Source organism: Chelonoidis abingdonii, chromosome 21 (genome assembly GCF_003597395.2).
Source record: "Chelonoidis abingdonii isolate Lonesome George chromosome 21, CheloAbing_2.0, whole genome shotgun sequence".
NCBI lineage: Eukaryota > Metazoa > Chordata > Testudines > Testudinidae > Chelonoidis > Chelonoidis abingdonii.
In genome coordinates, this window is record NC_133789.1 from 4,219,068 (window position 1) to 4,242,108 (window position 23,041).

At 43.9% G+C, this 23,041-nt stretch overlaps 1 protein-coding gene across 2 annotated transcripts in view; it reads left to right on the forward strand.

Annotated features, from left to right (window-relative positions):
* Positions 1-12,338, forward strand: part of PLXDC1 (plexin domain containing 1) — a 46,891-nt gene extending 34,553 nt beyond the window's left edge. For both annotated transcript variants that reach the window (XM_032791338.2, XM_032791339.2), the window contains 6 exons: positions 86-167; positions 3,948-4,008; positions 4,901-5,030; positions 7,166-7,201; positions 9,126-9,286; positions 11,826-12,338. In XM_032791338.2, coding sequence (XP_032647229.1) covers positions 86-167; positions 3,948-4,008; positions 4,901-5,030; positions 7,166-7,201; positions 9,126-9,286; positions 11,826-11,945 — 590 coding nt within the window. In that variant the 3' untranslated portion in view covers positions 11,946-12,338. The remainder of the gene's footprint in view (positions 1-85; positions 168-3,947; positions 4,009-4,900; positions 5,031-7,165; positions 7,202-9,125; positions 9,287-11,825) is intronic.
* Positions 12,339-23,041: the final 10,703 nt, after the last annotated feature.

Consider the following 23,041-nt stretch of genomic DNA (forward strand, 5'->3'; position numbering starts at 1 on the left):
CCTCCCAGCTTTGAGTATATGCTCCCTTGTAACCAATCCTCCTGATGATAGTGTCTTGCTGGCACATTTCTCCTTTTTCTTGCAGCCTGTCTCCAGCATCAGAGTTGTGACGTGTGCGTGACCTCGAAGCTGACTTTCAACTGCAGCTGGTGTCATGTCCTGCAGAGGTAGCTCAGATGGGTTTCCTCTGTGGGTCCTAGTTGTGCTTGTGCTTCTGCAGCTGGAAGAGAAAGTTGCAACCTTGGGCCTAATCTAAACTGAGATCTGTAACAGTGTCAGCATCTTTTTAGAGTTTATACGTGGCTCTTGTTAGGAAGGTGCTAGTGTGATTCAAATCTTAAGGGTAAGAGATGACTTGATCACAGTCTACAAATACTTGACATTTCTGATAGAAGAGAGCTCTTTAATCTGGCAAACAAAGGCAGAAAGAGATCCAATGGCCAGAAGCTGAAGCTAGACAAGTTTAAACTAGAAATAAGATGCATATTTTTGACAGTGAGTGTAATTAACCATTGGGACGACTTACCTAGAACCTTGGTTGATTCCCCATCACTTGAAGTCTTTAAATCAAGACTGGATGTCTTTCTGAAAGGTCTGCTCTTGCTCAACCAGAATTTATGAGCTGGATGCAGAAATCACTGGGTGAGGTTCTCTGGCCTGTTTTATACAGGAGGGCAGACTAGCGGATCAGAATATCTATTAATCTTGGGCTATGTCTATGCTGGAAACACTACCCCATTTGATGTGAGATGTCCATTAAGGCAGTCCGCTTCCATGAGCTAGTATTGCAAACAGTTGTCCTGCTAGTGTGGATGGGAGCAACTGAATCTAGCACAAAGTACAGAGGTCCCAAGAGCCTGCAACTCTCATTGGTTTCAGTTGGATTTATGGGTGCTAGGTACTTCTGGACATCTGGTCTTAGTAGTGCTCAGTTGGGAGAAAAATACGTGCCATTAACCAGCTGGGGAAGAGGTCAGTGGAGGCATCTGAGAGGGCTGACTGAAAGGCCAGTCCCTGCTTTTTTCCTGTCTGCTCTTCATTAGCAGGATACCAGCCTGGAGTCAAATATTGTCTCTTTCTTCTGTTCGCCTTCTCCTTTCAGTGGCGTCCCAATCCAGAGTGGCTTCCACTGTGCTGGACTGTTGGCCTCTAACTTTGCCATGGGCCTAAGCAACCCCATGGATCTTACACCCCGAAGCAACTGGGATGGGCTTGGAATCCTAACCTGGATCCAGAGCCAAACTGGGCCCCTGGATCCAACCCCACCCAGCTCTCCGTCTGGACTTTGTGGCTCCGGCCCATCTCCAGTACAGATTAGCTGAGAGCAACATGTGAGAAAGGAATTCAGCCTGGGGGAGGAAGGGGTGGGTGCTGCCCATTACAAAAAACGCCCCACCATTGTAACTGACTCCAACAGGGCCCCTTGCTGGCAGCTTCAGCAGGCATGACCAGGGATGAATGCAGAGCTCCCAGCTCTACTGCATGAGGCAATTCTGCCTGCCGGTCCTGCTGTTCTGCAACCCAGGCAGCCTTCTGTGGACAGGGGCTGCTGTCTTCCTGGTCCTCTCCTGTTTTTAAGAACAGGCCAAACTCCTGCCAGGGATGGTCTATACTTGATCCTGCCTCAGTGCGGGGAGTGGGTGGGACTAGATGACCTCTCAGATTCCCTTCCAGACTTATATTTCTCTGATTCCAAGCAGCAGAGAGAGGCCCGTGAGGGAAGGAGGGGAGCGTCCCAGGGCTAACTTTAGGTTTCAGATGGAGGGACATGTGGAGGGTGAATGGGTCACGGAGGCTGAACTCTCCTCTGGTCCTTACAGTTGTGGGCTAAGGGTCCCCTTGGGTCAAGAGTGAGGCATGTTGATGGGGAAACCTGCCTGTCACTGCTGTGCCCATCCTGAGGGTAAATAGCAGACTCCAGTCTCCAGAGTGGTCAGCGTGGATCCTCCAGCATCTGGGGTGGGGAGGAGGTGTGACTTTGGGCTCTGCCTGCCATCCCAGGATTTAAATAGGGTGTCTTCTTTCACCAGTATGGTGATAAGGAGCATGCAGCAGTTTAATGAGGTTTCAGTGAAATAGGATGTATTCTGAGCTAGTGGCAGGGGAGGGGACCTAGTAACACAGATCCGCTGCTTCCATGTAGTGATGTTCAAGGAGATGCCCATCTGCTCAGGGACACCATTCCCTCTGGCACCCTCTTCTTCTCCACTCCCAATAGCACCCTAGATAGGAGGTGGCTCTGTCCTGCCTCCCTGGTGGAGAGGGGCTGACTGAGATAGGGCTCTGCAGGAAGCTGTGTTCCTCCTTTCTGCCTCTGCTTTATATCAAAGTCCTCCAGGGCTCAAGTTCCTGTCTTTTCTCCTCTTTGTGCAACACCTCTATCGCCAGGTACAAGCAAACCTGTGCGACACAGCTGAGGCAGTGAATGACCTTGAGCCCCTTCCTCAAGCTAACATACTAGACAGACATCAATCCTCAATTCATTGCCTCCCGCTGGGCTCAGGCCAAAGCATAACCCGTAGCCATGGGATTTCCTTCTGAAATGACCATCACCCAGTCAGTGGCTTCAGAGGAGAAAATCTTCTGTTATTACCAGTGAGAAAGATGGGTAAAGCTGGTTGTAAAAACAAAACCCCTTCCAACCCTAATAATCTATGATTCTAAAACCCAAACTAAGGCAGATCAGGTCTGGGTCCTGGCTGGTCTGAAACCCTGAAGCTCATGGCAATCCTTTTGCAGTCCATCTCTAATTATTATTGCAGGCAACTCTGGTCTTCCAACGCCCAGTTCACTGAAGCTTGGTTGTGCTATTATTAATTTGTATTACAGTAACACCTAGAAGCACTGGTTGAGATGCATTTCTCCCCAGGACCGTACATGCATATTGGCCCACTAAGAGCTTACAATCAAAATAGACAAGACAGTCAAAGGCTGGGAGAAACGTGGGGAAGCTAAAGCATGGAAAGATTTAGGGTGGGATTGTCGAGAGGACCTAAGCTAGTCGATCGCTATCTCACTGACTTCCAAAAGGGACTTATCCTCTTTGAAAGATCCCACCTGCTGTGACTTGCCCACCGTCACACAGGAAGCTGGTAGCACATCCACGAATTGAACTGTGCCACCTAAATCCTAGTCTAGTGCTTTAACTACAAGACCATACTGCTTCTTCATCTGTCCCTTGGCTAGTACAGACTGAATCTTTGCTCTTGCTGAGCTCCTAATTTCCAGGGGAGCAACATTTCAGCACAGTGGATCTTAGGAACTCTGTGGGACCTGAATTTCCCAGAGGCCCCCTTCTGCTCAGCTTGCTTGTAGTTGGGTGGGTGCCTTGTATTGTCTGAGCCCTTGATTCACCCTTCAGTGATCCCCTGAAACCTTCCTAAGGTCAGAGTCCTGCTCAGTTCCCTCTGTTTTTGCAGAGATTTCTCAAACTGGTATTTTCTTGGTGCTGTATAGTATTATTTTTATTATATGTTGCTTTTCCTGTGCAGATGTTGCTGGAAAAAACACACTGTGGAGTTCATGGCCTTCCGCTGGCAGATTCCAGAGGATGGAAATTCAAACTCACTATATATAGAGAGAGAGAGAAAGAGAGAGAGAGTCCTACTTCTCTGCCTCTCTCTGTCTTTCACAAAGAGGAAAGTTTGGGTCCTTGCAGCACAGCTGTGTTGGAATCCCGATGTCCATGGGGACCCCCTTATATCTGATCTTTCCAGTCCTCTGCAGTTGGCTAATTTCAGATATGTATTTGTCCAATTATCTATACTTGGTGCCCGTCATGGTAGCATCTGGGATTCTCACACTGATTACCACCATACATGTGAAATAAGCATGCCACCCACATAAAGTGGCTACATGACCATTACGGCTTGAACCCTGTCTGCCTCCGCTAGCTATGTCTAGAAAAGAATGCATCCATCACTGAGTAACATCCCTTCTCTCTGTAGATGCTCCAGTGGGTTTGACCGATACCGTGAGGAGTGGCTATCACATGGCTGTGGCGAAGAGGTGAGATCAAGGGAAGGGTTATTTCCCTTGGGCTGACAGTGGGATGATGTCAGTGGCCCCCAGCTTCCCAGAAAAGGTGGATTCTGCTCAGAGGTTACTTTGCCTCTCTCTCCTATGATGAGAGATTTGGCTGCCTCTGGAATTCCCACTAGGACAATTGGTTCTCAGATCTGTTCGTAGCCATTTGGCTCCTGAGACAGAGAAAGGGTTGAGTTGCATGACACAGAACAAAGGAAATGAGATTCAGACAATGGCATATGTCCCATCCCTCCAGAGATGAATATTCATTACAAGCTCTGCATGGTCCCTAAGAACATAAGGACTGCCATTCTGGTACAGACCAATGGTCCATCTAGTCTGGTGTCGTCCCTCTCTGCTGCACTAGAAACAGTGATTGATTTTGTTCAGTATCTCATCTCCCTACCTTAGAGGAATGATCAATGGCCCATGTAATCTGGTATCCCACCATCTTGCTATACTGGAAGACACCAGTAGTCCTTCTAATCTGGTGTCCTGTCTCTGGCATTGGCCAGTGCTGGATGCTTCAGAGAAAGGTGAAAAGCCTCCATAAAGCACCTGAAGGTGCAATCCCATTGGGGAAATTTCTTCCTGATCCTCTGGAGCATGATTATTATCCACCCTGAAGCATGAAGATGTTTAGCCCTTGCAGTTTTAATCCTAATTAGTACAATTATCTCTACACTGCCTGAATTAATCTGTTTGCCTCAGTAAGATCAGCTCTGGTGATACTTCTTGTTGGTTTCCCCCCTCCCAACACCCCCAAAGTCACTGCTTTGTGCCCAGTTTTCTGACTGGGTTGATTTAGGCACAAAGAGGTCCTCTTGCTGGAAGATTGCTGGGAATAGTAGCCTTTCTCCATTTGTCTTTTCAGTTGGACGAGAGGACCTGTGAGGATTGGGCAGAGAGTGACCTCTATTCACCGTCCCCGTACAGCCCCTTCACGTCATTTGATGAAGATGTCACTACTTCCTCTCTTTTCATTGGCAGCCTCACCACAGAAGGTACTGGCAGCTGGGAATAGGGTGAACAGCTGAGGTAGGGGAGGCTAGCCCAGGGCTAAAGGGAAAGCAGTAGCAGTGCTCTCTGGGCACATTGCCCCAAATGTCTGTCTCTGGAGAGATCTTTCCCTCCAAGGCCTAGTGAAATGAAGTCATAGCCAGGAGAATGTAGTTAACATTCCTGGCTACCCAATCCTATGGCTCTAGGCACAAGGAGAGGAGGAGTGGGGCAGAGAAAAGGAAGATGAGACTAGAGAGGGGAGAGATTCAACGTGATCTAGAAGGTAACATAGGTGAGACCTCCCCATGGAGGGGAATTCACAGCTGCATTGCAGCCGCCTTGCACTGGTGGCAAAATGGGATTATAGAGCAGCCATAAAGCTCTTCTATCATGAATAACCCCCGTGTGAAGGGGCACCCAGGCACAGCAAGCTGGTGTAACATGCATCATTTGATAGGGCTGGAAAAAAGTGCAAGTTACGTTAGACTCATCTCTGAACATGGCCCAGCTTCTCTAGACATGGAGCCACAGAGTTCCTCACCATCTTGAGCCAAGTGTTCTCCTAGTTTGGGGACTGTTTGAGTCTGGGGCTTTGATTTAAACTCTTCTCCAAAACCTCTCTTTGGTGTAACTCACCAGACCACAGTGTGGGTCTTTGTCTCCTTCTAATGGCTGGTCCGTAAAAAAGGTTAAGGACCATGTTGGACTTTATCCTTTAGCTCAAGCAGTAGAGATCTCCTATTCGATCCCCGTTGATGACCCATGGCTGGCGATGCCATCACATTGTGGGTAATAAACCCATAGGCATGTGCATTACTGTCTGGTCCAAGACTGGAATTCTCTCTGGTATAAGAAGCCCCAAGTAAAGATCCAGAGTCCTTTGGGACACCCCTGTTCTATTGCCTGTTAATCCTATTAACACATGGGCCGTGTCCTCCTGTCCTAGTAGCAGGTATCACTTCAATTTCACTGTTTAATAGTCCCTCATGCAAAACACTGATTAGAATAAATAGAAAGGAACGTGAGTAATTGTCCTTGAGCAATGGAGAATGGGAGGCGTGGAGGGTTCATGGCTGATGGATCAACTTTGAAAAGAGCAATTAAGGGAAGGGGGAAAAAACACCACCACCGAGATGATTTTCCAACTCACGGTTGAGTCTTGGAAGAAGAACAAGAGGCTTTTTGTGACACATTCAAGCATGAGATTAGTTTGTAATTTTGGACAGAAACAAGCAGCCAGCTGTGTGAGGCAGCAAATTTTAGCTGGAGAAGCAAAGCAAAAGAGGATCCACCCCTTTGCATCTTTCCCAGCCAGCCTGGCTTTGCTCAGTGGAGACCTATATGAATGCATCTGACTAGCTGGCTTCCTGTCATTTATTTCAGTGCCTGGGGTAGACAGAGTCCAAGCTAAGCAGCAAATAAATCTGGGTCAGGATTTTTGCTGGACTGTCTCATAGGTGCTCGTGTCAGACGGGGAGCATCCTATAATCTGTATGGTGTTACCTTCCAGGCAGAGAATAGGTGGAATTGGATTTCTGACCCTCCATGGAGTGGACTCTGGGTTAACATCTTTGCCTTACCTATATGAATGAGCTGAGAGCTAGCAACATATACTGACATGTTGCAGTAAATGGCATAGATTGAATACAAAGAGAGTCTTAAAAGTGATTACCTCATTTGGGTCTGAATTTTCCAGATCTAGGCTTTTGGGGAATTATGTGTGTGCACACACACTCATGAATCAACTAACCTTTGCCATTCCTATCCACTCCTATCCAAAGAGTGTGATTGCATATCACATGCAAACATAGGGCCCGATCCTTTATACCACATTACCACACACAGTGCTTCCATGCTGAGAGTGCCTATTTAAGGAGAGATTCAATTGCACATCCACTGAATGAGACTGTAAACAAATCTCCTGAAATTTCACTATTGTCTTGTCTTGTTTTCTGGGTGTTTTCCCCCCCACCAAAATGAACGAGGCAAAACTACTCTTAACTGTAACAGGGCAATACAAAGAGGCATGTTTTAGCGGTAGAGCTTTATATGAGGTGCAGTGGTGTACAGAATGAAGAGCCCCATAAGGGTCTACTAACTTTCCTACTTTTTTCTTGCTTTTATTTCCCTCTTACAGATGACACAAAGCTGAATCAGTATGCAGTAGGGGATGGTAAGTCCTTAACCTTCTCATCACCCAGTCAGATTCTTCCTAAGGGGAATGTGTTATGTGAAATCAAATGCACTGGTTAGTTATGTGAAGTGTTGAAGCCATGTCAGTACCAGGATATTAGAGAGACAAAGGTGTGTGAAGTAGTATCTTTTATTGGACCAACTTCTATTGGTCCAGCAAAAGATATTACCTCATCTACCTTGTTCTCTGGCTAGTTATAGTAAGTCAAAGGAGTGGGCAAGAAAACCCCAGATTTAAAGGATGCAGGCAAGATCAGAATCCTGTTATCCTCACCTAAGTTACTAATACTACCTTGGGATGGTAAAAACTGAGAGAATTGGAACAATCTGATTATCCCTGAAGCTGTTTGCTGTATTTGTCTATTTCTCAGCCCTGCCAGATAACTAGGCTGATCAGTTTTCACCTTCTATATAATCCATTTCACTCTCTGATCCCCATGCATTCCCACAGGTGAGTTGCCTTTGGGTTTCCTCAACAGTTCAGGAGAATGTTTAAATCTTAATATTGAAAAGCAGCCCAGCTATTAATCCAGCTCTGATTCTCTCTCTGTTTCCTTTATGCCAGTGGTTCATCTCCTGATGTCTAAGTTATCATAGTGCTGTTATGACTAGGGGTCTGAGGGCTGTCACAATGCTTCTTGCTGTGATGTATAGTTCACAACCAGTGCTGTGGCACCAGCATCCCTGGACATTTGTGGAAGGGGTATATGTAAACCACAAGTCCATCCCACTTATGCTCAAGTTGCTCATAGAGGTTAATGATAAAATCCCACTGACTATACTAGGTGCAGGATTGGGCCTCCTGTAAGCACAAAGCCTTTGAAATCTGAGACCTTCTCGATTTCAGCCAAATTGCTTCTTGAACATCTGGTAATGTCAATACTAATCTGTGCTGGAATCACCCTCCATGGCTCTGCTCCCTTCTCCTCTCTGTGCGATTGAATAGTCATGGCTAAGAAATGAAAGGGACTGTGGGCAGGTTATGCTAAGGACACCAGGCAGCATATGGCTAATGAGTTTCCATCAGAATGAGCATTTTGGTACATGAGGAATATAGATTGAGGGAGCTGTTGCTCATTCGTCTCTCCACCCAAATACTGCCATCCTCTGAAAGGGATTGTAGGATTCAGGAGCCACTCCACCCACTCCCTGGAGGGGACAGTTTGCTTCATCTGAATTATTTTGGTGTTAAAAAACACAAGAGCCGGATGTGGAGAATGTATTGCAAGGATTTCTGTATTAAGTTAATCGGCTGCAGGTGGGTCACACACACAGCACTGGGAATCCGGTAGTAGAAGGTCCTTCAGCTGGAGTCATGGACCTCTACCAGTTGAGCTAATAGAGATCTCCTTGATAGTCACAGTAGCTCACTTCTGCTCTCTATGAGCTAGCCACATGCTTCGCTTTGCAATGACAGCAGCACTGGGGGAACTGTCTCTGGCTTTCCTTTCCACTGAGCTGCCCAACTCGCTGCCGCCACTATGCACAGAACAGTCAAGAGGTGTATCCCATGTAACTGAGTAGGCCTGATAAATGTAATCACCAATGAGCACTGATATGCACATCACCATATCATTGTTGAGGATGAATACTAGTGTGGTTGAAGTCCTCCCTCCTCACTGCTGCGCCATCGATTTAATTAATCCACCCCCAAAGAGCAGTGGTAGCTATGTCAGCAGAAGAAGCTGTCCACACCAGTGTTTAGGTTGGTGTAACTTATGTCACTCAGCGGGATGGCTTATTCACACACCCGAGCGACATAAAATTATCTAAGTTATCCAACGGTAGTGTGGACAAAGCCTAAGTCTCTCCCCTTGTTCCCAGTTCTGTGTGCTTTCTCTGCCTCTCTGTGATCCCAGCCAGTCTCCCTGCATTCCCACCCTCTATCATGATCCCCTTTTCAGGAGTGAGAAATGACCTTCCCATGAAGACAAGCGGGACCCTGATTCACACCGGGACCGTCGTGGGGATAGTCCTGGCCGTCCTGCTCATTGCAGCCATTATTCTTGCTGTAATTTACATCAGTAGCCATCCCACCTCCAACGCTGCCTTGTTCTTCATCGAGGTGAGTGGACAGATCTTGTCCCAGGCCGGCTCTCTCTTCCTTTGCTATCATCAACAGAGGTACAGCCACTTGAAAGAGGGAGACATGTCCCAGTCCGCCAGCTTTTTGCTGGCTTGTTGTATGAAGTCCTCTGCAGGACCCCAGCAGGCTTGAGTACTGATTCAATGGACTCTAAGGGCCAGATCTTCAGCTGTGTAAATCAGCATGGCTCCATTGACTTCAGTGGTGTTACACACCTGAGGATCTGGTCTCTAAATCGATTTCCTTCTCTTATGGGTGTGCCTAGCCTCAGCATTCACATTGATTTGTGCAGCCACCGCATGCTGAGCCATGTAGTTGGATATACTGAGCCATGAATAAGAAAGAGCCAGTTTATCTCCAGGTGCAGCTGCCTTCAGGGAATCCTAAACTTCTGGAGCAGGGGAGGGAGTGTGTCTCTCACCTAGGACTTGGGAACCAACTATGCATTTAAAGTTACATTTTGTTGCAGTCTGAATCCTCTCAGTAGGCTTGATTCAGATATGTTTCAATTAACCTTGCTGCCTTGCACTTATACTGTGTTTGGGGAAGTGAGGAGAGAAGAGCAGCAGGGGACCTTTGATATATTTCAAATCTATGTGTTTCTTTTCATGGTCCTACAATCACAGCTAATCTTCAGCTTCCAGCTGTTGATGTCTAAAACCCAGGTTCTTTCTCAATTTTCACTCACACACCCAGCTTTTCTCTTTCACTCTCTCATAACCTTTGTCTTTCACTCATTCACACACAGTCACAGACTTTCACATGCTCGCCCACATTTACTCACACTTTATTTCTCTCTTTTGTATGCTCTTTGACACAAATACTCAAAACCCACACAGATTCCAGACCAAGTGCTCAGCTGGACTGGGGCTGTAACAAAGGCGAGATTGCTACCTTTTGAGTTGGGTTTTGGAGATTAAAACTGATGGGCTTTAATAATAGATGCCATTCCATCCTCCAAGATGTAACTGATGGTGTGAATGTTTTAAATGCAGATTTTTCATTTCCAAATAATCAGGGCCTCTGATGTTCTCTCTCTCTCTCTTTGCTGTTTACAAATGATTTGTTGGCTTTCACAGACACCTGGAGCAGTCAGGAGTGGGTTAATTCCATCATGAGATCTATTTTGGGGGAGGTGAGCAACAGGAAGCTTCCAGCCTTTCTCCTGATAGCCCTTGTTATTCCTCAGTCTGTCTCTTTCCTGTGACATATTGTGGCCCCTTTTACCATAGTAGCTGAGTGCCTCACAATCGTTTAATGTATTTATCCTCACAACTCCTCCCATGAAGCAGGGCAGTGCTATTATCCACATTGTACAGACAGGGAACTGAGCCATAGAGAGGCTAAGGCCCAGATCCTCAAAGGGATTTAGGCTCCTGACTTCTATTGATTTCAGTGGGAGATAGGAGCCTAAATACTTTTTTGGATCTGGATCTAAGTAACTTGTGCAAGGTCACACAGGAAATCCGTGGCAGAGTAGGGAATTGAACTGGGTATTCCTCAGTCCAAGGCTAGTGCTTTAACCATTGAACAGTCCTTCCTTTCTGAAGGACCTGAGGCCTGGTTTCAACAAAGGCCTCATTTCCTCTCTCTCCTCACTTTAATCCTGATAAGTGGTTAATGCATTGGAGTTAGCCTTTTAGGCAATAGTGTTAGCCTACTGGACTGTAGTGATGTGACACTAGATTAAGGCCTGGTCTACACTTAAATTAGGTTGACCTAGCTATGTTTCCACACCCCTGATCACGGCGGTTAAGCTAGTCTAACCCTACCTTAGGTATGGCTAGGTCAGTGGAGGAATTCTTCCGTTGACCTAGCTACCACTGCTCAGGGAGGTAGATGACCGACATCAACAGGAAAACCGCTTCTGTCGATGTAGGAAGCGTCTACGCTATGGGGCTACAGCATTGCAGTGCTGTAGCTGTGCTGCTGTTTCTCCCGTAGCATAGACATAACCTCCGCTTTTCCTGCAATGGATTTCCAGCACTGGGGAATATGAATACAATGAAACCTGTCCTAAGCTGGGCCAGCTCCAGCTTTTTTGCCGCCCCAAGCAGCGAAGAAAAAAAAAGATAAAGCCGCGATCGTCGGCACTTCAGTGGCAGCTCTACCGCTCTGCTTCATTCTTCGGCGGCAGTTTGGCAGCTGGTCCCTCCCTCTGAGAGGGACTGAGGGACCCGCCGCCAATTGCCGCCGAAGACCCAAACGTGCTGCCCCTTTCCATTGGCTGCCCTAAGCATCTGCTTCCTGCACTGGTGCCTGGAGCCAGCCCTGGTCCTAAGTGATCGCAGATCTACACAAGTCAGCTGGTTAATGAAAGTGGGTCTTCTCCTAGAGAAGGAGGGTACTCTGTGACATGTGGTGTGGTCTCTTAAGGAAGGAGGTTGCCTTTTTAATAAGGAAGGGTTCTTGTACAGGTTAATTGTTGTTGTTTCAGGTCTGGGTTTCAAACTTCCCAGCATGCCCCAAATTAAAGCCTCTTCCTTAGCTTTTAATGCACCTCTGTCTTTGTCCACAGCGGAGACCACACCACTGGCCAGCCATGAAGTTCCGAAACCACACCAACCACACAACATACTCTGAGGTGGAACCTGCTGGCCATGAGAAGGAGGGCTTTGTGGAAGCAGAACAGTGCTGAGCACATTTCTTTTCCTTCCCTGTCCCCACAACGTCCCTTGTCTTCAGGGGTAGAGTCTCCCGTTATTCTATTGCAAACTCTCTCCTCTGTCTGGAAGGGAACAGGAACCGGAGGAAAAAGACCCAATGGAGTATTGAAAAAAAAATGAATCAGGGCAATGCAAGAATGTGACTCTGCAGGACTCCTCTGGGAACAGCAGAGCCTGAAGCAGAAGCAGTGCATTATAATGTCAGTCTCTGCCTGCAGTTTGGTGCCAGAGCCCTGGGGGTGTCAGTAGGGAAAGCTTCTGTCGAGTTAGGGGTTTTTCGTGTGGTGTTGACTTCTTCCCTCCCACCTCAGGCATCTAAGAGAAGCAGTTCCCAATCTGGGCCGCATCCTTTCCTCCTCTACTCATCATCCCACCCCACTGCTTCGAACCCTACCCCTCTCTCCTTCAAGCTAATAGCTCTCCCCCTCTGTCCAGGGAGCAAAGCCGATCTGGCCTGCACTAAGGCTCATGCCCTGTAAAGGAAACACCTTCAGTGGCACTTCTGTAATCATCTGTCCTTTCTGGTCAATCACATTATTTTGCTGATGCCCCTGAGGGAGATATGGGGGTGGGTGAGAGACCTCAGATCCCTTCCTCCAAACCCAGGTCATCTTCTACTCCCATCACAGCCGCCAAACCAGATCAGATTACAATGGGAAAGAATGGGGAAAGAGCATTATGGAAAATGTTATTCTCCCAGAGCTAAAACCTGAAGTAAACTCAAGCAAATTTTTCACTGAAGTCAATGGAAGTTTCACCTTAGTGAGGACAGAGATCTAGAGTTTTAACTTAGTTGCACTGTCATAAATCCAGAGTAACTCTATTGGAATCAATGCATCTAAAGCCTGATCCAAAGTCCATTGCAGTTTATTTCAGTTGGGTTTAGATGAGGCCCCTACTGGGGATTTTCACTGGTATCACATTCTGGCCCTGAGTAAGGACTTTAGCATTAGACCTCAAGATATTTTCTTTTTCTTATCCTTTGCAATCAGAACCAAAAACTAGTCTACAGAAAACAAAGGCTCTATCCTGCTCCCTTTGAAGCCAGTTGAATAACTCCCATTGACTCCAACTGGAGCAGGAGTGGGCCCAAAAGTAAGAAAAGACAGACACCCAAACAGACTCCAAAAGCTGGTGTGAAGTGCTATTTGCTTTCCCAGAAGAAACAGGGTGAGTTTGTTGTGTTGTTTTTTCATAGTCCTTGTTTATTTATTCTGATGTCATTTTTGGTGCATATTTTATCTACTGGCTGGTTCAGCTGTCACTGGTGGTGATTACTGCCAAAGGCAGGGTCTGTCTAATTAATGTTTTCCGTCTCATGGGCTGAATTTATATAGCCATTAAGGATAAATATGGATGCTGGGTGGCATTTAGACCCTGGCTTATACTTCTTCAGACTTAGCCACTAGGGAAGCTTTTGCTGCATCTGATTATGTCATGAAGACACCAAAATGCTCAAACAGGGTAAGTCAGGCAGAACCATGTCAAGTTTTTATGGACCATCAGCCCAGACATTCTTTCTCCAGGGATATTTAGAAGATAAACTTTAGCTCCAAGCAGGATCTTGAGCTAGAAGGTTGATTTTTCTCCTCTTGACCTCAGTTGAATAAGTTTAAAGGAACATTGTCATGTAGTGTATACACCAAATCTGGCCTTCTTTAAAATGGTTATAATCTGGTAGGAGATTTCCCCTGGACTTTCAATCTCTTTATAAAATAATCACATTTTTTTCACCTGTTAGAGGTATACAGAATATTAACTGGCAAAGAGAAGGTCAGTTGGGTACTCCTGTTTACTGGTCTCATCATACAAGAGAACATCCAATGACTGTGAAAGGCTCCAAATGTAAAGCAAATATACTTTACACAATATATAATTAACCCATGTAACTCACTGCCACAAAAATTATTGCAGCCAAGATCTTAGTAGGGTTCAAAAGAGGATTATACATTTAGATGCAGAATTAAAACAATGCAAAATTGTGTTATGTAGGATAAAAATGTATAAGTTATATAATAAACTGTCATGCTTCAGGGCATAAACCAAAGGCCTGTAGTCTGAATGCCTGTGGTCAGGAAGAAACTTTCCTTATGAGCAGTTATTTCATAGTAGCCCACTAAGCAGTTTCTTCCATTCAGGCATCTGGTACTGGGTCTTGTCAGAGACTGGATATCACATTAATCATTAAATGAACAGCCAGTATTATCTAGTAATTATCCTAATTTATCGGGAGTGAACAAAAAATTTCATTATTGGTTATGCTATGACCATAGTTTTCATCTTTTTAATATTTGTTATTTTTGTGTTAATTTTTAGGTACATTTATGGCTAATTTTCAAGGAGCAAAAAGTTTTATTCAGTGTTAAAAATATGGTTCTCCTTGAACTATAGGAAAAAATCAGACCCTTCCGGAGCTCCACTTTGCTGAGCATGACTTCTCAGCAACACTGAAATGCTTGGAGTTTCCATAAATAAATGTCAAAACTGCAAAAATTGTAAATGTTAGGAATTTATCAAAATTGAATTTTAAATTTTTCTTTGGTAGTTTTGATAAGTTTTAACCTAAAATTGTCAAGCCTTGTCTCTGACTTTACAATACTCCATTTGAGGAGAGAGGATCTGCTGTCTCACATACGGAGATCATTCTCTATGGTCAGCTGAGAGACAGTGCAGTGTGCTAGCACCTGATGCCTCCTCTTTCGCTCTCTCTCCTAGAAGGGGACTGAACTGGAGTGCAATTCTTCATTATTCACCCCTTCACCTAGCTATTGTGGGATCCTGTGTCTATGTTCTGAGAGAGCAGAGATACAGTATAATGTGCCAGAACCAGCTGCCTCCTCCTTTATCCCCTAGAGACAGATGTGAGCAGACTCTGTACTTTCTCAGCCAACATCACCTAGTTGTTGTGGTTGGATCTAAAGTCACAAGTGGACCGCAGAGGGGCTAAAGAAGGAAATCACCAACACAGAGAAAACAGTGTGCTGTGGAATCTTGATGATTTGAACTCCTGTTATCAGAACCTCCCTTTCTATGTCTGCCTGAGGCTGAATCCTTGTCTATTGACTGCCAGTTACCTAAACTCCAATTTATTCCAGCATATTTGGTATCACTCAGGCAGTTGAGCTAGCTGAGATTTTTCTGAACAACTCAGAATTAACCCTTGAAGTGTTAAAACAATTCGAGTTCCCAGGGGCATGTGCTTCCCTGCATTTCTTTGGAACCTTGGGCTTCTCTACACTACATGTTATGTTTGTATAATTTACATCACTCAGAGGTGTGAATAACTCCCCATTCAGTGAGGGACATAAGTTGGTGTGGACAGCGCTGTTGTCAGTGGGAGAAGCCAACATAGCTAATGCCTCTTGCAGAGGTATTTTTATTATGCTGGAGAGATAGCTGTCTCCCATTGGCATAGAGAGTCTTCACCAGATGTGTTACAGTGGCACAGCTACATCAGGTAGCCCTTAGTGTCAGGTGAGGCCATTTGGCCCAAGTCTATATAAAAGCCCCTACATTGCCCATGCTTCATGTGCTCATAAGGCACAGAAAGGAGTTAGTTGGCAGCATTAATTTCAGAATTAAATGCTTATTGGTAAAATACAGGAGCATGAGTGTGCGATGGAAGAAAACAAAGGATCCCAGGCATTCTTTGGTAGTGAGGTCTGGCTCTGGAAGCTCTAAGACCACTTTGGGTCAGTGGAATCAATAAGGATCAACCTTTCAGCATGCAGGGTCTCTAGTTTTCATTGCATGTGGCTTCACAGTGGAACAGCTCTGTATCCTACTCTACAGAGCAGTGGTGGTGATAATGTTAAAGGGAGGAAGGAGAAATAAATGTGAAGGATTCTCACTGCCAACCTACAAGTGCTGCACCATCGTTCAAAGAAATGGAGCTGGAACCAAGTAGAAGGCCATCAGTGTAACTCAGCTGATTTGGAGATGCAGGCTAATCCTGCCATTCTCATGTGCAAAGTAATAGGAAGGAATGCCAGCTGTGTGCTTAGAAGCACCTGGGTGAAGAAGGTCTTTATATCACCTGGCTTCTATAGCCATGTCCTGAAGTTTCAGTTTAGATCTGGGCTGAACACTTTGGCTGGGCTTCCTCAGAAGCAAATTGTATAATGTACATGTGTTTATTGACCTGTGTATTTTATAGCTATAAAATGGGCTAGGGCTGCTAGCTGTGCTCAGTTGATTGCTCTGCTGGTTACAGCAAGATACAAAATACAACCAACTGCTTATGCCATTCCCAATGTGTCTTTTTAAGGACAGCACCCTTGCAGTTTGTTGCAACTGTTGATCATGTTGTTAGAGTGTAGCGGTGCTGCTTGTACTGAAATAGAGAACATCAGGGCATATATCAATTGACCACTTCTCTCTGTGTTCAGCAGTTGGGAAAATATACAATAGGCTTTATTAAAGACAAATAAAACAAGGGCTTGTTTCTGCTCCTGCTGAAATCAGTGGCCAAACCCCCTTTTATTTCAATGGGAGCAGGACCTGGTTCCAAAATATTTTCTCTCTTAGTAACTAACTGCCTACTTTCCACATACTTGAATTTACAGCACAGTTGGACTATTTGTGGGGACTAAAGGCACTTTAGCTGTCTTTTAATGCAATGTATTTACTATTGATTATCTGCATGGAATACAGTGTTAATACTCAACAAAAAATCTTTTTGGACTGCTTTGTTTTCAAAATAAAAAGGGCAAAAGATTATTGGCAATGTTACGCAAACTTCTACGCATAATGGGAGTAGGGTTTTATTTATGCCTTGTGCATTGTTTAATGGACACTATCAGAATAATAGACATATAAGTATATTTTTAAAGATTTCCTTCTCTGTGTTATTAATAGCATATTAGATTATTAAAACAGAATTTTCAAAAACATGGGGTGTGATTCTGATCTTATTTACCAGAGTAACTCCACTACCTTCAATGGAATGACTCCTGATTTACACCAACGAAACTGAGATCTGAATCAATCCTATACTTTTATTTTCGTGATGATGTTCATTAATCTTATTTAGATTTTGCAGGTTTTTCAGCTTGGACAATGAAATTAGGCAGGTCAGTTTCACTTTCTTGGTCTCTGGCATTAGTACCAAGGTACTTTATAAATGCAAAATAGTTTATTTTTTTTATATATGAAAAGATCACTGAGGATTTCAAGAATCCCATAGTTTAACCCAGTGTCCTTCTTGTACGGTAAAGGTTTAAACAGGGAAGAATTATATCATGGACACATTGTCAGCACCTTAGCTATGGTGTCGAAAGGCCAGTGCTGCAATTAGCAACAGTGAGCAACAGATTAATTCCATCAAGAATTTCACTGTGATCGCTTTTATACATATATTGTTGTCAGAATAGTAATGGATACAAAAACAGCAAGTATTTCTCTCAGGCATTCTCAAGGTATATTGCCACAGCTGGATTTTAACCCTTGGAATGCTTGAACTTTCCAGTTGATAAAGAAACAGATCGGGGTGTGAGAGTTTATATGCCCCCCCCCAAAAATAAATTGTGTGTGTATGAAAATAAAACTCTTCAATGAACCTTTATGTTAATAGTCTGTCTGTCTGTAGCATTATCCATCCAACAATCAGAAAGCACTGTAATTACTAGATTAAGCTTCACAACATCTCTGGGAGGTAGATATTAGTCCCATTTTACAGATATATAAACTGAGGCATGGGGAGGTCCACAACAGAGGAAGGATGGTCTTCTGGTTAAAGCATTGATGGTCATGGGATGAGTCCTTACTGATGCCACTAGAATGTATATGATGATCTGTTTGATCCCATGCACTATCTTTTCATGTATTTTTCTAAATGATATGCTGTAGTTCAAGCACAGTTTGGGCATGAAGCAGGAATCCTATGGCCTCTTACGCAAAAGATCAGACAAGATGATTCCGGCTTTAAAATCCATGAATTATTGGACTGGAACTCAGAAGATTCATATTTAACTTCTGACTCTGCCACAGACTGGCTTCATAATCTTGGGCCAGTCACTGAATCTCTCTGTCCCTCAGTTCCTCCATCTGTAAAATTGAGATAATTATCCTCCTTTACTCCAAACCTCCAGGAAGAATTAACCATTACCTTCTGTGCCCCCAAAACTGCTGGGTGGATTTGCTACTAATGTAACCTATGAACTCCCTAAGTTAAAACTCAAAGCCAGGATCCAGGGTAGCTATCAGCATCTCTGCCAGGTGAGTTGATAGGAAACCTTACATACAACTCCGTTTTCTGCACCCCTAACTAATCTGGCTGAGCTGTGAAATCAGAGGTGCCCTGAGAATCATCAAACTTAGAGATGGCAAAAAAGACGTAGTAGGTCATCTGCCTACAGCAACCAAGTGCACACATGTTACCTACATTGTCCAGTTTCAGGCTTTGTCCATTCTTGTTTCAAGTGACCCACGAAGTGAGGCTTCCACAGCCTGGAAGAGGCTCTTTAAGCTTCTTTCTGTAGTGAACAGCACATAAGAACAGATAAGAGGGAGGAATCCAGTAGTGTGGTGGGTTGATAATTATCATCTCATCCTCCGGAAAAGCTTGACTAACCAACTGAGTCTAGAGGAGCAGAAAACACCTGCACACCTCCCTTTAGCTATATCAAGCAAAGAGCTCAATGCACTAACCTTCACCTTCTCCCACCCCTTTCTCATTACAAAGAGATAAGGAAGAAATTCTGAGTCCATTTCACATATTGGAAATTTTCCAAAGGCTCAATTTTGGGGGAATTGGGGATGGAATGTATTCCCGTTTGGTACGTTGGTTAGACTAGGCACCAGTTTTCCTTTCTCTTGAAACTGATCTAAATTACACAGATCCCACCCCCTCCTCAACTTGCGCTAAAAGTCATAATAATAAGTAGGCAGATTTGTTATTTTTGAAAACCCAATAAAAACCTAGACGTTTTGGCAGAGTGCTTGTTAAGCCTTTTTCCTCTGCACAAAAATCCATCTCAGGGTTGCTTTGATAAGAAAGAAAAGCACACTCATATTCTTTCTTTCTTAAAGCAATGAAAAGAAAAGAGCAGGTCTGCTGTTCTTTTCAGAATAATAGTAGGTTTCATGCTCCCTGACAGGCTGCATGCTAATATACTCTGGCTTCCCGGTGCCTGCTGCTAAGTGTTAGTTCAATGACTCTACTTGGCTGTGGAGGGATTTGTAACTCTGTCACCCTACAGAATAATAAGAAAAACTGCAGTGAGAATTTCCCACTTCCTCCATGCTTCCCCCTTCCCTTGGCTGAAGGAGGTGGAGGTGCCAGACAGTCCACCAAGGAATGAAAATATATCACAGCTCTCGCGGTTGGCAGAAAAAGTAAGTGATGCCTGGTGATTCCTGATGGACCCAATAATAGAGCATGAATTTGCACTTGGTCCTCCAAGACGCAGTCTGTGCCACAGGCTTTAGAAATGGAGACAGGCAGATACTCAAAATTAGGCACCTGGTAACGAATAGTAGAGCAGGAACCTTGAACCAGTAGTTGAGTAATTTCTTTAGTATTTATGACATTTCTTGTTATTTTACTCTCTTGATTCAGCATTTCTAGTATCAAGACCTTATCAGAGGCCAGAGTCTCTTCTCACTATTGGCTTTCTTCTCTGAAACTTTGCTGTGGTAATGTTGTGGAGAATCTGCATCTGGTTCTATGTGGGACTGAGATAAACTTGGGCCTGTTGTTCAAGTTGAGGGACATGAGTGTATGGTTGGAGATGGTGGAACATGTTTAATTGTTAAGAAGGTACATGATAATTTCATCCTCCCATTGTTATCTACATACCAAGAAATCCGTCAGGAACTCAGCTTTTTCTAAGTCTCTAGAAAACTGAAATCCTTCTCCCCTAAAGCAAGAAGATCAGCATCCCAATAATTGTAGGATCTGGTGATTTTTAGTTAAAAGGAAATATTCAAAACAGGATGGTTTCCCACAAACCTGTCTCTCTCCTCTCCCCTTCCATTGGAAAAAGTAAGATATTTTAACAATTATCTTTATGATTATTACATTTCTATAGCATCTTTCAGTCAGAAGGATACCAAAATACACTACAAATGTTAGATATACAGGAATCATTGAAATGCACCAAACTCTGATGTGGAACATGGCAACTGCTTCGTTGTGTACAGCAGCATTAGACAATAATTTAGGATAGGAGTAAAGAAAAACTGCAAGTTCAGGGGGGATTTAGGTACACAAAATATAATTTCCCACATTGGAATTTGATAAGGATCTTAAGGGATAGCACTCCCACTTTTGCAAGAAATGCTGTGGTACATTTAATCACTATGGCATCAGACCATTCATTTTATATCTCCCTCCAAAGATCAACAACCACAAGATTTCCTAGCTAAGTTTTGTGTTAACTTTCTGTGACGTCCTAGAGACAAAATCTCCAGCCTCCTGGCCAGAACTTTGGAAGAAACAAAGAAGAGAGACTGCTGCTGAGAAATCCCTTCCTCAGTTTATTGCAGTGCTGCTCAGATAACTCATGCAGTGCAGACATGATCTGTAAAGCTCATAGTTACATACCACACTGTCAAATCTAAGTGCTTTGATAGATGGAGTTCCTACTGAATCGTCAGCAACATTGCCTGCAGAAACAAGATTTTCCTTGGAGATGTGTCATCCACAATGACCAGGCCTACCAACCTGCCTAACTTGGGACAGTGAATAAGACCACAGGCCAAGATGATATTGGCTGCAGTAAATTTCCTATCCTTAGAGAAGCTTCCGATGGCCTGTATAGGTGGTTATCTCCATGTGGTTCTGACAGGTTCCTATCTGTTTAGAGCTGAAAACTACATCTTAAAAAGCATTAGAGAAGAAAACAGCACCTGTTACACTTTAGCGGTCTTGCTTAGCTCTTCAGAAATTGAGAGGAATTCTATCTGAGAGGCTAATGAAGTCATTTAGGTCTTTCTTGTAACAATATCTATTTTTCTGTAAAGCTGAAGGATTGAATGGGTCTGCTTGTGCTGCTGGAGATTGGAAAACATGCCTTTATTCTACTAGAGAAGGAGTAGACTGGAAAAGCCAACTCTTCAGCTGGCATTTATTCATTTTGTTGGAGCTGTGCTGATCTGGACTCAGCCTAGAATCTCCAGTGAGGATATATAACACCAGAGGGCACAAGAAGGGGACTTTTCACAAGCCTGCACCACCTTCCCGTTTATCTGACCAAGGCTCTTCCCTGCCTTGTGTCTTTCAGTCTTGCATTGGCTCCACTGAAATATCTTAGTTAGAGATGAGGACTAAGGATTCCTGGATTCTGTGCCCAACTTTGCCACTTATCTGCTGCATGACCTTGAGGAAGTCACTTCACCTCTCTCTGCTTCACTCTGTATCTTATCTGCTTCCCAGGGAGTGTTTGCGGCTCTGTGATCCAATGTATCCAAAGCATTTTGAGATACTCAGATGAAAGGAACTGCAGAAGGACAAAGTATTATTAATATCTAATACTGTGATCAGCTTCAGGAAAGAAGTAGGGGAGACAGTTAATTCCATTTCTGCTTTCCTTTAGACTAGGTCTATCTTCTGCTCTGGTGTCAAGATGATTGAAGGAAACAGGGAAACACCTTAATTGCCTGCGTACTGATGAACATCCCATTATGTCCTTCAGAAACTTTGAAGTTCCATGGCACTTCAAAAGAATATCATTCTGTTCTGCTGCTGCAGGGAGGACTAGCAGCAAATGGATTAATGCAGCACTACAAAAGTGAGATTAGGAACACTACAGCAAGGGTTAACCTGACAGAATGATCTCAGTGTGAGCCCTGAACTGCAGGACCAAGTGGATCCTCGAATAAAGGATTAATGCTCAGTCCTTTCCTCTAATTACTTTGTGTTTAATTTTCAATGATCTTTCATTCCTCCTACTGCATCTGATTCATGTTTTCCTTTTTTCAGCATAGAAGAGAAACAGGGTATGGAATTTCAGCTATTAGAATGCACCAGGATTCAGTCGCTTCCTTTGAGCACCATATCAGGACTTGGTTCATGTTCTCTTTGAGAGCTAGGCCAGAACCTGGGTTCTGTGGGCTCCTACCACTCCCTCTTAGATCTGAGCGATACGTCTGATTGCCTGTACATACACTGGAGGCACTGCCTATATAGAAATTCTAATTAACCAGAACATAATGGTTTGATCCTGAGCTCTCATTAAGGTTATCGTATGATACAAAATATCAACTTAATTTGTTCCACATGCTAATAGAATGAATATCAGAGCTGGTGCAGACACAAGGCTTTTTTTAGATTTTTGTCATTTCATAAAAAGCTTTAAACGACTCTGTTCAAGTATAAATGAAAAGATACATCTGAGCGGTTTAACAGCATCTCAGGGTTCCATTTAAATCTCAGGAGAAAAAGTGTTTGGCAAATGGGGGAGAATTTTTACTTAAACAGAGTTAAAATAAGCACTGAAGAACCTTTACTGCCTTGCTAAGCCTCTGTGTGAAGTGCCATGAAATTAGGTATGTACTGCATTCTTTCATCCATGTATTATCATTATTATTTATTTTCATTGTGGTGGTGCCCACAATGAACTGGGCGCTGTGTGCATATATTGGAAGATACTAGTCATTCCACCTATCATGATTTTATTGTGAGTCTCACCGTATTTGGTATTTTTCTTAAAGCCCCTACTCTTGGTGTCAAGAGACCAGAAGAGAATCTCAGCTTTCTATCTTTCTGTTACTATGTAGCTTTCTAACTGTTCATTATGTTTAGAGTCCTTAGCTGGGGCAAAAAGTTTAAAAACATGAAGTGAGTGTACCTTAAAGAAGGCAAATAAAAAGAACACTTTTTAAAAAATCTCATGATCTTTAAGACATGACTTTTTGGGAGGCCTGAATCCTAATTTTTGACTGCTTGGGGTTGGCAATATTGTCCCTGTCCCCAAAAGAGGTCACAATCTAAAAGTGTTAAGGCTCACAGAGGCAAGCCAAATCTGGGATGAAGCGGGGTAGAATGTATGGCCACAGAAACACTTCCCCTGCCAAAAAAAAAAAAAAAGAGCTACCATTTGCTAATTTGACCCATGCAATGCAGACT